Here is a 15936-nt window from a genome sequence, read left to right as displayed (position 1 = left end):
CATATTCTGGCCTGATTCACACTCACCGTAACTATGATTCACTTACTATTTCAAATGCGGTTGCTGGCAGCCATAAAGTCTGTGTGCTAAAGATTCAGGGTGATGGACCATCCTTGATTTTAAATATCCTGAAGCAATATCAGATGGCTGCTCATCCGCGTCCTCACAGCATCCACAGTGAGGGTTTGTTTTGATTTCACTTAACGTGTGTCAAACCCAAACTGTTGTCTGCCTGGGGAATTACCTTTTTTCTCATAGTTGCTTTTTTTGTTTGTTTAATTTTTTTTTCCAAACCACAGTGATTTTCTTTTAGGATTGTTACATAACTTTTTGGTTTCAATTTGATGAAGAGACAACGGACAGGAACGTGCCCAGGCTTAAGTAACTCTCGGAGTGACAGTTAGGAGACTCGCTTTTAATGGTCAGAATCCTGTTCTTTGGGATGAATCCCTTCAGCTCTCACTGGTAGCCTGACTGTTTGTGTTGTGTCTGCAAAGCCCACAGTAATTTCACTCGTGAGCTATTGGTTACACTTCTCATATAACAAGCTTTGCCTCATTTGGCCGTCACTGTGCTGGGGTAACTGCTTTTAGCTCCATCCTTCAAATTGTAGCAGACATAATCTTAATGCTTTGCATGTGTTGGGGAGAGAAGAACCCTCAGAAGCTTTTTTTCCCCTCTATTATTTGAGCTATTTCAGGAGCAAGAACTGTGTGGCTCAGAAATGACCTGAAGCACACTGACTGGCAGGCAGCTTGGTGGATGGAGGTGGGGGATATATGTCTGTTTGCCGAGCCAAGGAACGTTTCCTGGATCCGTTTTATAATTCAATAACTGGAAATATCTTAATCGTTGTTCTTTGTGCCTCATATAAGAGACTTAGGAGGTATGTGGGGGTAGCTGCCCCAGCTTTGTCGATTACCTCCTATAGGAAACCTGCCTCTGGTTTTCATGTCTGCATATATTCTAGCTGTCTTCTAGCAATCAGGTATTTTATTCATAAAGCATGTTCCTTTGTGGACTTCATCTTCCTTTTCCATTTGCTGTAACCGTGGGGAGTGGGTATCAGAAAATAGTCCTGTAAAAAGGGATAGTAAGAGATTCACAAGTTATAATTACTAGGGTCTGCTTTACTCTACTCTGCTATTGACCCTGGTTTTAAGAAGTTTTAGAAAGATGCAGATAAAGCCCAGCTTTATCATCTAGGAAAACATAACATTGACCTACATTATAACTTTTTCTCAGACCCCAGGAGGAAAATGAGGTGAAAATGGTTTTCTTTAACAACTTGTTTCCCTTTTCTCTGGCTAGATGACTTGATGTTTCTCTAAGAGTTTTCTTTTTTCCTTCTGAGTGACTATTGACCTCTCTTAAAGGCTTTATGTTTTTATTACTGCTTCACAAGTGGAAATCAAAATGTTTAAAAAAAAGTATCCAAGATTACTGTGAAGTCCTTTATAAATGAAAAAATCGGAACCCCTGAGCCCGTAGATTTTGGCTTTCATGACTTCTCTGTCAGATCAAACGTTTTCATCCATAAGCCAGAGTTGAGCAGTCAGAATTCTCAGTGGATGGCAGAATAGCCACTCAGCACGGAGCATAGTCAGCATTTAACAGTTTAGTTAGCCTAAGTGACACTTAAGAAACTCTTGAACTTCAGTTGAGATGGATAAATTAGAATTGATTTTAAAAAATCATAAAGATCTGGAAGACCCTTAATCATCACCTAGTTAAAATGCATTATTTTTTTTCTAATTATTTTTCAGATGAGTGTCAATAACTGTGCCAAAGTTATGTGGTTATTTAGCCAAGCCACGAGCCGATGCCAAGTGTTCTGTAGTCCACTCAGCCAACCACGTTCATTCAGTGAGTTACTGTAAAGAAAGGTTCGAGGAGACTGAGTTACCTTCAGTAATAACAAAAGCCTTCCCATCCTGATGTATCAATACAGCCCTTTGATGGTCTTCTACTATTTTTTTCAGGTCAGGGCACCAATATCATAATATAATTTGGCTGCCTGTTTGCGTGGTTGACCATCAGTGGGGCAAGGATGGTGGATGGAACCTGGATTTGGGTTTTAAATGCCAGCATACTGTTTGGCATAAATACAGCACTTTGAGAACAGGAAAGCAAGGTTAGAATCAGAGGAAGGTGGCACGTGTGGCATCAGACTGGTGTCATTCTGACTTTTAGGGCCCTTCAGGAAGGTGACTTCAGTTCAGTAAGCAAAAGTTCCTACCATCATTGCTGGCCCGGTTTCCAGGATGTCTCATTGTTGATTCACGGAGTAGCTTTTATACTGGCTACTACAGACTAGCTTAATGATTCTTTCATTGAGAAACAAGTAACTCAAATATCCATCCACAGCAGAAGAATGAGTGTCAGGGGAGTGGAAGTAATAACAACATCATGAGTAGAACAAGAAGCAGCAGCTGTCAGAGGCCATAAGATTTGAAGGCCGCTTCTGGCTTCTGAACTGGTGTGTGTGCTGTGTGTTTTACCAGAGGCCAGGAGGACCCAGCAACGTTCTACGAGATGCGTGTCAGGTTGCTAACATCTTGGACCCCAGAATCAAACAGGAAATCATCAAAAAGTTTATTAAACAGCATCTGTCAGAGTACCTAGTACTTTTTCAAGAAAACCAAGATGTAAGTATTGACCAAATGAGCTCAGATGTCACATTTGAATTGTACTAAGAATTGATTGCTCTCAAGTCTATGATTTATATTTTATTAGTATTACTGTCTTAAAATTGACATTAGTATTAAAAATTGACATTAGTATTACTGTCTTAAAATTGACATAAAATGTTGGTTGTTAAACCCTGATTCCTAGGGGCTGACTGTACAGTTCAGTGATTCTTAATCATTTTGGGGTCCCTGATCCTTTGGAGAAATGGATGAGAGCTAGAGATCTTCTCTGCAAAAATGCACCTATACATAAAACCTTACATACAGTTTCAGGAAATTTATAGACCCCTGAAGCCCAATCATAGACCCCGGGTTAAGAAGAGTAACCTAGACTCTTTAAAATCACGAGAAATAGATTGGTTGTGTTTTTCTTACTTCTATGTTTTTGCTTATTTCCTTCAACTGTCAATACTACTTCTAAGTGCTGGGGTAGATTTTATTCCCTGCTTCCCCCAGGTTGCCTGGCTGGACAAAATCGACCGTCGCTATGCCTGGATCAAACGCCAGCTCGTGGACTATGAGGAGAAATATGGCCGGATGTTCCCACGTGAGTGGTACATGGCGGAGAGAATTGCCGTAGAATTTTGCCACATCACAAGGTAGCTGCCAGCTCTCTACTGGTTTGGGTATTGATTGATATCAGTTTATTAAAGCCCAGCCCCCCAGTCTCTATGGGTTCCTGTGGCTTTGGAACCACTTCTACCTGTTTTTAAAAATTGGTTTGAGAATCATGATTTTCAGGAGAATGTCTTCAGCTGTGCTGGAGTCCCTTCAGAAGACTCCATTCCTATTGAAAATTAGAATATATCCAAAACTGAGTCCCTGACTCCAGCTGTAGCTGTATTCCACCTTCTCCATGTTCAGAGTTCCAGCCTTAGAGGAGAGAGCATTGTGTGAAGAGGGGGTAAACACTTGATAGGGAAAAATGGAAAAGGGTACATGAGTGCCCTGGGCTAGCAGGCTGTAGCCAGAGCACTTGTTTGTATGTCTGTTCCGCCTTAAGAGTGATATACACACCACACAGCAGCACAGTCTGCTCTTATCTTTGTTCTAGGACTTCCCTATAGCCTTGCCCTACGTCAAACGGCCTGCCTTCTGAGCCATCCGAAAGCACATTGGCCAGATTTTCCTGTAGTGATTCATTGCCCCGCGTTTTCCCCTGTGTCTGTGTCACACATATCAGTGTTCAGTGAATGTACATCCATCATCTTTCTGCTTCTCTGACATGCTGGGTAGATGGTTCCAGAGGGACAGGGCTGTGTCTACTCCAGTGACATAGTACACACTCAGGAAATAGTTGTTGAGCAGATTTCCCACCCCTAACCCAGTGTTTATAGTCTTTGGATCATTAATCACTTTGGCATCTGAGTGTTCTGAGCCTTTTACAGACCTTCTCCCATTCCTCCTGTTTCAGTTCCATGAGCCATAGCCCAAGGCCAGATAGTCCCTTTAGATCAAAGAATTAAAGCCTGAGAAGTATACATCAGTGTGTCCATGACAGAGCTAAAGCTAGAGTCTACAGAGGCCCCCTGACCAGTGCACAATTACATTAACCCCAGTTAATTTTTTAAGAAGTCCCATATGTATGCATAACTCAGCCACCTTAGAGTAATTCATGGTAATTATCTCTCTTAAAATTGTGGATTACAGTCAAGTTGTATGCTTTAAGAGCACATCATAGGGGGCAGGGACTCATTAAGAGATATTGGCTGTTGATTTTTTTTTAATAGGCTTTATTTTTAAAATTATTTATTTATGACTGTGCTGAGTCTTCATTGCTGTGCATGGGCTTTCTATATTTGGGGTGAGCAGGGGCTACTCTCTACCTGTGGCACGCTGGTTTCTCATTGCATTGACTCTTCTTGTTGCAGAGTCCAGGCTCTAGGATGCACACGTAGGCTTTAGTTTTTAAAGCAGATTTACGTTCACAGCAAGATTGACAAGAAGAGATTTCCCATATACCCCCTCCCCTCCACTGCATCCACAGAGGCCTCCGCCATCATCAGTATCCCCGACCAGAGTGTATACAGGTTACAGTTGCTGAACCTACCTTGACACCTCCTTGCTACCCAGAGTCCCTAGTTTACATTAGGGTCACCCTTGGTGCTTTACATTCTATGTGATGGTGGTTTTCAGAAACACTTGTTGCTGGATTAGATGACTTTATTGATTCAAAGTTGATTGTGGTTGTCACTTTCTAAGTCCTGATTAGCAAAGAAAGAGTGCATTGCTTGAGAGATTGATAACTAATTCACTTTAGCCCCTAGTTCAGTGTCTTGCAAAATTCATTTTCTGTGAAAAATGAAGTCCACAGGAGAGTGAGTGTACATAAAAGCCAACACATGTGCTCTTGTGTCAGCTAATGGCAGTGCTGCTGCCAAGCTTTCGTTGTTCGAATTTTGGCTAAAAGCCTGTAGATACATAATTCTCAAATTAAGAGGCCCTTTGTTTGGTTTTTGTTGTTTATTTGTGTGGGAAGATGATCTGTAGCTCAGTACTTACTGAGAACTCTCGTGCGACTGCTCCCTTACAACGTAACATTCTGAGATGGGACACTTGAGTGGCCTGTAAGCGTCACAGGCAGGAAACACCCAGATGGGTACCTGTCACTTTTTACAAGGGGATCAATCGACTCCCATCTCTCCCATCTCTACCCAGGGGTCCTGCTTTCTGGTTGAAAGATGGTTATTGAGCTGTCTGGAAGAGGGAGGGCTTTATGATTCAGTAATTAATGACTCGTAAAATTATATAGAATATATGCATTTTTATAAAATACTGAGTAAATGCTTCATATATACTATTAACAAGTGAATGGAAATTTTAAAAATGATAAAAACTGTAGTAGCCGTGTAAGCAATCTGATAGCCATTATCTTTGATTTTGGTTTTTTTTTTTTGGACTGGTGGATAATTTCACCTTAAAATTCTTATTATTTATTTATTTAGGCTGCATGGCTTATGAGATCTTAGTTCCCCTACAAGGGATTGAACCCAGGCCCTCGGCAGCAAGATTGCAGAGTCCTCACTGCTGGACTGCTGGGAAATTCCCTAAAATTCTTATTTAGAATATGTGTTTCTATTCCCTAAGCATTAAACTTAGTTGGTGATAGACTTCAGGTTTTGAAATGACTACATGCTTTGTTTTTTTTTAAAGTATAAGCTAAAGCCACTTAACTTTGTCCTGTCTTGAATGATCAGTTTGTTCGACAACATTCTTCTCTCTTTAATTTGAAGGACAGAACTTGCCAAGATCATGCGTACAAGAGCAAAGGAAATTGAAGTGAAATTGCTTCTCTTTGCTATTCAGAGAACGACTAACTTTGAGGGATTTCTTGCAAAACGCTTTTCCGGGTGCACCCTGACAGATGGAACGCTGGTAAGACTGTCCTAAGGGATACCAGATGGAGGCATTGGTGGCCTGGGTGGGTGGGCTTCGCTTTTGAAGTCTTATACAGTTTGGTGTTTCCATCCATCAGCTCAAGTGCTTAATCCCCCATCCCAAGGATTTTGTTGAATTCATTCAAATAGTCATACAGAACATTCTGTATGGCTTTATCATTTGTCTATTATGCAATATTTCATGTTTTTAGAGTGTCTTGTCATCATTTTATCAAGGGATCACCCCTATTTTAAGCCTAGTAATTCTGTGAGTCATAGAGTCCTCACTTATTCAGTCACAAATAACTTATTACATTATCAACTCTTGAGTTTTATTATAATGAAGATGTGCTTAGAGGAAGATGTAACCCCCCAAAAGGTGAACTGCAACCTTAAAAGCAGAAAACATTGGAGATTTCCATAATGTCCATCATTGACCTTAAGTAAAATATGGTATATTCACGCTGTGGAATAGATAGAACAGTTTCAGAGTGGTAGAATGAGGAATAGATGTAGATGTGTTGTCGTAGGAAGAAAACCTCTCACATATATAGGTGCAAAACGTAAGCTATAGCCCAGTGGTGGTAATTTAGTCGCTAAGTCATGTCCAGGTCTTTGCGACTCCATGAACTATAGCTGCCAGGCTCCTCTGTCCATCGGTTTTCCAGGCAAGAATACTGGAATGGGATGCCATTTCCTTCTCTAAGGGATCTTCCCAAACCAGGGATCTCCTGCATTGCAGGCGGATTCTTTACCAGCTGAGCCACACGGCCCCGTACATACAGTGTAATCCCATTTGTGGAAGAAGCATGTTTATATATGTAAATAGGTGAGAAAAGGTCTGGAAATGATCAGTGGATGTCTACTTGTTTCTCAGGGCAGCCCGGCATCTCTCCACTTTTACCCACTACCAGGATCATGCTCCCAGACTGCAGCCTTCTGTTTCCTGGGGGTCCTGTGCTCTGAGATGTTGTTCCCAGTCACTAGGAACTCCTGAACCTTTCCCACCAATCCATTCCTTTTTGGACTTCTGTCTTTGAAATTCTCTGGCATAATCAATTTACAAATACTTCCTCCAGTTGTTCAGCTGTTGCCTAGCTCTCCTATCTAGTTTGCAGTTTCAGATTACAAAAAAATCCTGTTGAATCATGAGCTTTTTTTTTTAAGTGGGCCATTTTTAAAGGCTTTATTGAATTTATTACAGTATTGTTTCTGTTTCATTTTTTGGTTTTTTGGCTGTAAGACATGTGGGATCTTAGCTCTCCAACTAGGAATCGAACCTGCACCCCCTGCATTGGCAGAAATCCTGAGCCATGAGCTTTCTATTTACCCTTCACCTCTCCAGTTGGTCAGCTGTCTTCCACACAGGCTTCTCCATGTCACTTCTCTCTTTTAAGACAGTCTCTTCCCCTGAGACTGTTCTTTGTCCCAGTTATTGTGACTCAGCAACCATTCTGCATTCCATTTCCTGACCATGGCAGCTCCACAGCCTTCAAGGATCTTCCCTTAAAGATGAGTTTCCAGAAAGGCAACAGAAATCCTCTGGCCTTGATCCCAGGATATGCCTTTTGGGTAATCACCATTTTGTTTCAGGGTAGTGGAACTACAGAATGAATCAAAATATATCTTAATACTCTTTATCATATGCCAGATTTCATTGAAAGTTATCAGATTCCTTGGAAAATAATAGAGCAGATAAGAAGTCCGCCAAAGGCCAGGTTAACCAGAGACCCTCCCAGGCTTGCTCCCTTCCATCCTTCACTGTATCACTCAGGCCTTTTCACCCGCCTTGGTGACCGATTGACAGTTAAACAATAAGGGTGAGCTCACCTGAAAAGACAGGCTCACCTGGAAAGCTCTTCCTAACTGAGCCGTGTGATGCATCATCTTTTGCTCTTTTTTGACAGATGTGGATACTTAGAGACTTAGACTGTTAGAAACTGTTAGAAACTTAGACTGAAAGAGCCTTAAGGACAGGGCATGTTTTGTTTTTATTATTCCAGCCCCAACAAACTCATAATGTCCTGTGCTATAACGGTTACTGGAAGAAGGGAACTGCCCAGGTTTCTAGCTGATTGCCTAAATTCCCGACCTTTAGGAGGGATTTAATATAGTCTGTAAATTAAAATGCCTTGAAATTAAAAGCAAATGTCTAGATAGGATTTAACTATACCCACATGCATCATTAGAGACTCAGTGATTAGATTTATGGTAAACATTATATTCAGCCTCTATGAAATCACTGAAATGAAAGTCACCTTAAAAAGGTGAGTTTTATGTTAATTATATCACAGTTTTAAAATATCAAGGGTTTTAGAAAATCTGAGTTTAGTTATAAATCATCTTCATGCTTCAGATAATTTATCTACCAAAAAGAGGGAGAGTAATACATGCTTGTTACAGCTCAAACAGAATAAAATATTTTAAAAGAACCATCTCTTCTTGGGACTTCCCTGGCAGTGGATCCAGGTCCAGTGGTTAAGACTTCGCCTTTCAATGCAGGGGCTATGGGTTTGATCCCTGGTCAGGGAGCTAACATCCCACATGTCTTGTGGCCAAAAAACCAAAAGATAAAACAGAAGCAATATTGTAACAAATTTAATAAAGAATTTAAAAATGGTCCACATCAAAAAAAAAGGTCGACGTAAAAAAAAATCTTAAAAACAAATAAACTAGAAGACAGAATATTAAAAAAAAAAATAGAATAATCTCTTCTTTCTCAATTACTCTAAATCTCTCCTCCCAGAGATGTGCACTGTTTAATAGTTTGGTTATAATTTGAGATTCTTCCAACCATGCATGCACATGTGCACGCACGCATACACACCTACACCTACCTGGGTTTGCTTGTGTTTTTTTTTTTTAAACAAAAAATAGGAACCACAATGCCTGTGTTTGAAGAGGATTTTATTCAATGCTTCTCCACCAGCGTTTATCCACCAGTGTTTTTCAAGCTCCCTCTTGGGGCAGGGCCTTGGGTAAAGATGAAAAATTGGATCAGACAGCCGCGTATATTCTAGTAGGAGAAAGACACCTATACATAACTGTCACAACATGAGATCTGAATGTGGTGGCACCAAGAACAAAAGAGGGGTCCCAGCAAGGTTAAACCAGGTGCGCACAGGCCTGTGCTCATCATCCTATCGGCTGAGGCCTCCAGGCCATCTTTTTAAGGACAAATCAGGAACTGGGCTGGAATAAAGTGTTTCTGGAATGAGAAATGCAGAAATTGTGGAACTTTCATCTCACATTGAAAGCTCTCTTCTCCAGGGAAAGGAAACAGATTCATCTTAAATTTCAGAGTTTCTTCCTTTGATGATTTGAAGGGTCCAGCTAAGACCTTAGAAAGAGATTTGTGCAGACAGACCCAGATGTGGACATACTACTGACTAAAGCCTGGTTGGCTCTTGCCAACAGTAAATGAGACAGCTTGGCTGTCCTGTGGCCGCTGCTGTTTTGATAGTGTTGGGAATCCCATGTGGTTTAATTAGTAGGAATACACTTGCCGTGTGAAGACTTTTCATATATGAACTTGAAATCAACTGTCATCATAGCAAAAAGAATGAATTCTCTCAAAACTGGAAAGTTGTACATTTATTGGCAGATTTTTGGTTTCATTTAGCAGCCCCAGAGCTTGTGGAACATGTCATTTGAGTTCTTTAAAATCTAAACCTCAACTTGTAATTCTCTGTGGTCTGTGACAGCCACAGAGCAGGAGTGAGTGGCACATTTGGTTGTCTCTGCCAGGGGGCCTCTTGCACACAGGGCTGAGTTGTGCTGGTGACGGCTTCCTGTGGAGACTGGTTCTTTCATCACAGCAAATTAATCAGAGCAGTAACGTGGCCGCCTCAGTAGCTGGCGTCTGCATCCACCTCTCAGTGTTTTGTGGCATAACATTTGCCAATGGGATGGTGGTACAGGAGGTACTTGGAGGGCTTTGTTGGAGACTAGGGCAGAAGGGTGAAGCCCAGCGGGCCTCTGCCTTGTAATTTGATGGATGCATTGCTTTCATTTCTTGGAGAGCTCCCAAAGAGATGAAATAGTAGGGAACATCTCACTTGTGATTAAAAACATTCTTTTTATGAGTCTTCTAAGCCCTGTGGTCCTCTCTCATTCCCCGCTGAGTGTCGCTCTATTGAGAGGCAGAGCTGCGGTCCTGCCTTCATGACTTGTGCCCTGTTAAATACTAAGGACAGCCCCCGCATGCCGCACTTCCCCAGCTGTCGTGTTAAGCTGCTCTGTATACACAGTCATGCTTTACATGTGCTGCCTCACTAACTGTCACTACATCTCTGTGCAGTGGGTTCATATCCCTTCACATTGCAGGTGGAAGGGCTGAGGCGTGGAGAAGTTAAGCCACATACCCGAGTGGTAGAGCCTGGACTTGAATCCAGGCCCATCCCTCAGTCAATGGTCACACCACAGTTCCTCAGGCCAGAAAGCACCTTCCCCTTGATTCCTTTCTTTCCTTCCCCATCACATCCACTCTCTCACCAAGTCCCCTTAAGTCTGCGCTCCTAAAGATGCCCCAGGTGTGGCCACTTTTTTCCATTTCCACGACTCTAGCTTCTCCCACTCTGGTGTCAGCCCCACCTGGCAGCAGCCTCTTCAGAATCTAAAACTGGATCCTTCCACTGCCCTGTTTAGAACCCCCAGTGACTGCCCAGTTGCTATGAGAAAACCAGCCTTTCCCACAGCCCTCAACAGGCTGTGTGATTGGGGGCCCCGCCGCCCCTCCCTGCCATGCTCCTTTCACTCCAGCCTTCGCATCGGCTCTCCCTGGGGAGAATGCTCTTCCCCAGGTCTTGGCCCAACTGGCTTTTCCTCATTCAAGTCTCTACTCAAATGTCCCTGCCCTCTGGGATCACCTTGTGAAGAACCTCCCCAGCTCAGCCCAGTTCCCACACTGTATTTTCAGCACTGCACCTCCCTTCTTTACCTTGCTCAGTGCTGGATCTCTGGTGCCCAGGAGCGTGCCTGGAGCTGAGCAGATGCTCAGCACACGACTGCAGGATGGGTGGCATCACCCGCTAGTCCCTTTGCCTAGAAAGCCCTGGCCATCCCACACCGCTCCCACACTGAGCTCTGAAGCATCCTTCAGTTCTGGCTCAAACATCATTTCCTCGGGGTGGTTTTCTGTGACCCTCTGTTGCATCCTTTCATAACAACCTCTGCTTTTCCTACATGGCCCGCCACACACGCTGGTGTGATTCTTTGGTTAAAGTCTGCCTCTCCCACTTGACCATAAGCTCCCTGAGGACTGAGCATAGTCCGCCTCGCTCCCTGCTTTCCTTGTGGTGCCCAGTACATCCCTTTGTCAAGTGGGTGAACGGAGGAGTGGTGAGTCGCTTTTCTGGTATCAGCTTGGTTCCCAGCTGGAATGCATGTGCCTCACATGAATAAGCAGGAAGTTCCCAAGTGCCCCTGACTCCAGTATATCTCATCAGTTTGTCAGTAGAGACAGACTGTGGGAATAGGAAGGACACCTCTCCTGTGGGGAATCTCCTGACCCGGTGACAGCAAACAAGTAGCCCACACTGTACTGCCAGGAACGTCTCTCTGCTTTTTCAGTGCTGCCTTTTATGTTTGCTTCTTACGACTTACCTCCATCCATTGAATACTCCCATCAGTGAGTGTGGAGCCCAGGAACGCCCTCAGTCCGCATCACCAAGATTTCCAAGAACACATTGTTTTTAAAATGAGGCCTACCTGTACATAATTGTGAAACATATTATCAACCCTGGTAGGCCTAGCAATAGATGAAGAATATTTGGTTCAAAAACTTACATCCTGTTTCTGTTGCTGAACAATCTTGAACAAAGCTTTACATTTATTTTCAGAATTAGGCTATTTTTAGAAAGTAATGTTTCTTTGAAAGCCATATTTCTAAGTTTTAGTTGTCTCTGTGAGGGTTGCTGGTATTTTAGGGTGAGGGTGAAAAACGGAATCTAAGCTTCAACAACAAATTAAATTAGTTAATAGCACTGGATTCCTGATCCTACTGGGTCAAAGTGGGTTTGGGGATCACACTGTTGAGCTGACCTGATATGATTCTGAGTCTTGGCATAAACAACATTCTGAGGTCAGATTTGTAAAAAAATTAAAAAATTCCAAAGCACCACCGCCATTCTGTTGTTGTACTGGAATCATCATTGTTAATATGTATCATGTGCTGCTTCTAGCGTTTCACACGCTGTATCACATTTAATCCTTCAAGCGGTCTGTAACTGTCCTCCTCATTCAGCCATTCAGGTTGCTGGGGTTCAGAGAAGCTAGGTGACTGGGCCAACGCAACAGCACTGGAGCTGAAACCCACATGTCCAGCCTTCTACTAGCCTGAAGTCTCACTCAGTGATCTTTGGAAAGAGTGGTCATGGGACTTTCCTGTTGGTCCAGTAGCTAACCCTCTGTGCTCCCAGTGCAGGGGGCCCAGGTTCGATCCCTGATCAGGGACCTGGATCCCACATGTGGCAATTAAAGAGGTCGAGTGCCACAATTAAAGACTGAAAATCCTGCATGTTGCAGCTAAGACCCAGTGCAGTCAAATAAATGTTTTTTGTTTTTAAATACATGCTCAGAAGTATTTTTGAAAAATGAAAAAAAAAGTCATATTCAGGGGCTGGGGAGTAATTTTTCTCAAGGAGATCTTGTTGTGGGTGCTGTAATGGGTCTTAATTGGGAGGAGAGAAGTCTATGATCTGGAACACAAAAGATTAGCTCTGGAGTTTGTTTTTGAATTCAAACCTACCTTCGTATTTCAGAAGATATATAGGTCTCTGGCCAGGCACCAGAGATAGGACACAAGATAGACATGATTCCTGCAGTCACAGAACCTGGTGGGGAGGAGACACACACATGAGTAATTGGCAGTATTTTAATAAATACCTGGTTAGGGGACATGCCAGGTGGGGTGGAAGCTTCTAAACCAGACTTGCCAGGTGGGAAAAGGCTGCCCAGAACAGGAGACTTCTGACTTGAAGACTGAAGGATGAGTGAGAGTTTTAGGCAGCTCGTGATTGGGGTCAGGTGGGCAGTAAGGTTTCTGGAAGAGCCAGAGGGAGTTTGATGTGTGATGTGGGGAACCCAAAATTGGTGCTCTCTGACTACCTGGAGGGGTGGGGTGAGGAGGGAGGGGGGAGGGGGTGGTTAGGAGGGGAGGGACACATGTATGCCTATGGCCCATTCATGTTGATATATGGCAAAAACCATCACAATATTGTAAATTATCCTCCTGTTATAAAAAGCAGTGTGAAGTCCTGGTGGTGAGAATGTGATCCAGGGGATTTCCATTTTTGCCCATCAGATCAGACTGCATGGTATAGCTGTTGGAGAGCCTTGGAAAAGGCAGATCAGTGGGGAAAGGTGTTGACTCTACTCAGAAAACACCCATCTGTTTCTCACATCTAATTAACAGAAAAAACTTGAATCTCCACCCGCATCCACCAATCCCTTCCTGGAAGATGAGCCAGCAGCAGAAATGGAGGAACTGGCGATGGAGAAAGGAGATTTAGAGCAAGTAAGTCTGGTTTGCATTTCATCCGCACAGCCTGCCGAATGTTTGTTTCTGAAAATGGGTCTGCTCACTCTTAAATATGATCCCTTGGCTGTTGAACACATTCAGAGATTACAACTTTGGTGGTCTTTCTGGAAGGGCTTTATCTGAAAGCACATTTAGAAACCTGAGTGAAAGAGCAGTCCTTCCTGCCCCACCCCACCCCACCCCACCCCTCTGCTCTCCAGTCGCCTCACCACCGCCTCAGCAACGCAGCCAAGCTGGATCAGCGGGTATGGCAGGGCGGCCGAACTCTGCCCTGGCTCATTCGTCATCTCTCGAATTTGTCAGCCCAGCTTTTAGTTGTCCCCTGATCTGGTCCGGTGATGACATGAGAGGCTGAAAGATCCCTGGTGAAGTTAGCAGCCCCCGTCAGCCAGGAGAGACTCCGACTCAGAGGAAGCCAAGCACCTTAGGTCTGGAAGCCGTCAGGGAGGCCTGAGAACACCAAGGGGACCAGTGGCATATTTGGAGAGTTACTTTTCAGAGCACACCAGCACTTTCATTTCCTTCGGCTTTTTCTGTCCAACTCTTAAATTTCCTCTCCCTCCATTCCAGAGAATGGTGTTTTTGTTTCATTGCCATTTTATGACACGAGAGGTTAGAGCAATAAATCAGGACTTTTCCTGTCTGGATTAGTGAGCCTTCTTTTTAATTTTCTACACTTGGCTGCTGGAGGATGATTTTATGAGATTATTTTCATCCAGACACCACTGAAAGGGAGGCCGGCTGGGAAGAGCAGCTCTGGGAACCCCACAGCCGTGCACATCGCAGTTCACCCCGTGTTCCTAGCCCGGCGGGGGATGATAGGTCTACAGTCCTGGCAGGAGCCAAGACAGCAGAATTCCCAGGAACAGCTCTGAAGTGATGCCGTCAGAGGTATCTGATCCACTGATTAAATAATTATAAAAACACGGATGCCTCAAATTTTTATGGTGCTTTATAGTTTAAAAGTCTTCTACAGGCTTTACTTTATTTCGTCCTTCCGTGCCTGCCTCTCCTTTTATAGGATTTCTGTGAGCGGCAGGCTCAGTGACTAGCCCAGGGTTACAGAGTTTGGAAGTGAAGAATCTGGGAAAGGATTGGAAGCCAGGTCTGGAAGTCAGAGACTAAAATTCCTTTCCTGGTGCTCTTTCCATCACACCGTGATGTTGCCCTGAAAAGTGGAGGACCTAGAAATGAATCCCATGAATAAAAGGGAATGAATAAAACTGGAGAGATGCCCTGAGGCCATATCCCAGAGATCTACAGGATTAAATGTAATTGATTTAAAGCCATCATATCAGCTAGGCTAGGAGAAAACAAAGATTTCTCTTAAAGAAATGCCTCTCTCAGGGACTTCCCTGGTGGTCCAGTGGTTAAGACTTCATGCTTTCAGTGCAGGGGTTGAAGGATTGATCCTTGGTCTGGGAACTAAGATCCTACATGCCACTCAGCACAGCCAAAAAAAGAAAGAAATGTATCTCTCCCATTTTGGGAGGAAGGACTGGGATGAGAAAGAAGAGTCCAGGTGTGGAACTCATCCTCCACCCGCGCTTGGGTATCTGCACCCTCTGATCTGGCCTTCTATAGTTGGGCCATTTTCAGGGCCCTCCTGTCTCCCCAGAGCACATGGCTGCCACTGTCACATCCAGAATCATGTAGCTGAACACTCAGATGTGCCCAGTGCTGTTGGAAAATTATTCCATTAGCCAGTCATCTCTGGGTGTCACAAAACTGGATTATGATAGTGTTCCCCATGAACTAAAAAATCAGTTTTGTCAGGTAACTTGGTTTTTTTTTTCTTTCTTGTGGAACTTTTTGCTCATCCTGGAAGCTTGAGATTAAGCTTGTCTTAAGGATGAAGATCTGCTCATTCTAAGGACACAGAACATGGGTACATGGGGTAAAGCAGAGTCACGTGATGGAGAAGATGCCAGACTCTGGTTTGCCACCAGCTGGCTGTGTGACCTTGGCAGGTACTTTTCTCATTGGACTTCCCTTGTTTAGAGGGAGCCAGTGGTTTTCCAGTTCTGTTCCTTGGTGCCCTGTCACATGTCACTGTGGGGAGCTGGGAAGAGACCAGAGCTCTAAGTCCCTCCAAATAGAGCAGTTCTGTTTTGAGTCACTTTTTTCATGGACTCCCAGGTAAAATTACTTTAGAATCAGGGGTTCTAGGTATATTCAAAAGGAAACTGAGACTTCTGTGGTGGTCCAGTGGTTAAGACTTCAGCTTCCAATGCAAGGAGTTCAATCCCTGATCAGGAAGCTAGATCCCACATGCCTCTCGGCCAAAAAACCAAGACATAAAACAGAAGCAATGTTGTAACAAATTCAG

At 43.6% G+C, this 15936-nt stretch overlaps 1 protein-coding gene across 11 annotated transcripts in view; it reads left to right on the top strand.

Moving 5' to 3' along the window:
• VPS53 (VPS53 subunit of GARP complex) overlaps window positions 1-15936 on the top strand; it is a 123304-nt gene that overhangs the window by 44584 nt on the left and 62784 nt on the right. For 9 of the 11 annotated variants that reach the window (XR_015148118.1, XR_015148117.1, XM_086359836.1 and 6 more), the window contains 4 exons: window positions 2505-2648; window positions 3147-3289; window positions 5924-6065; window positions 13482-13583. Coding sequence is in view for 8 of the 11 variants with exons in the window: in XM_086359836.1 (XP_086215962.1) it covers window positions 2505-2648; window positions 3147-3289; window positions 5924-6065; window positions 13482-13583 (531 nt within the window). In the remaining 3 variants the exon portion in view is untranslated. Of the gene's footprint in view, window positions 1-2504; window positions 2649-3146; window positions 3290-5923; window positions 6066-13481; window positions 13584-14471; window positions 14499-14909; window positions 15578-15936 lie in introns of those variants that run through there. The other 2 variants (XM_086359841.1, XM_086359840.1) reach the window with 2 other exon arrangements.

The sequence above is a fragment of the Bos grunniens genome, chromosome 19 (assembly GCF_055505025.1).
Source record: "Bos grunniens cultivar Pamir isolate PY7600 chromosome 19, Bosgru_T2T1.0, whole genome shotgun sequence".
Classification (NCBI taxonomy): Eukaryota; Metazoa; Chordata; class Mammalia; order Artiodactyla; family Bovidae; genus Bos; species Bos grunniens.
Note: the sequence above shows the minus strand (reverse complement) of the source record. Positions and strands in the feature narration are given on the sequence as shown.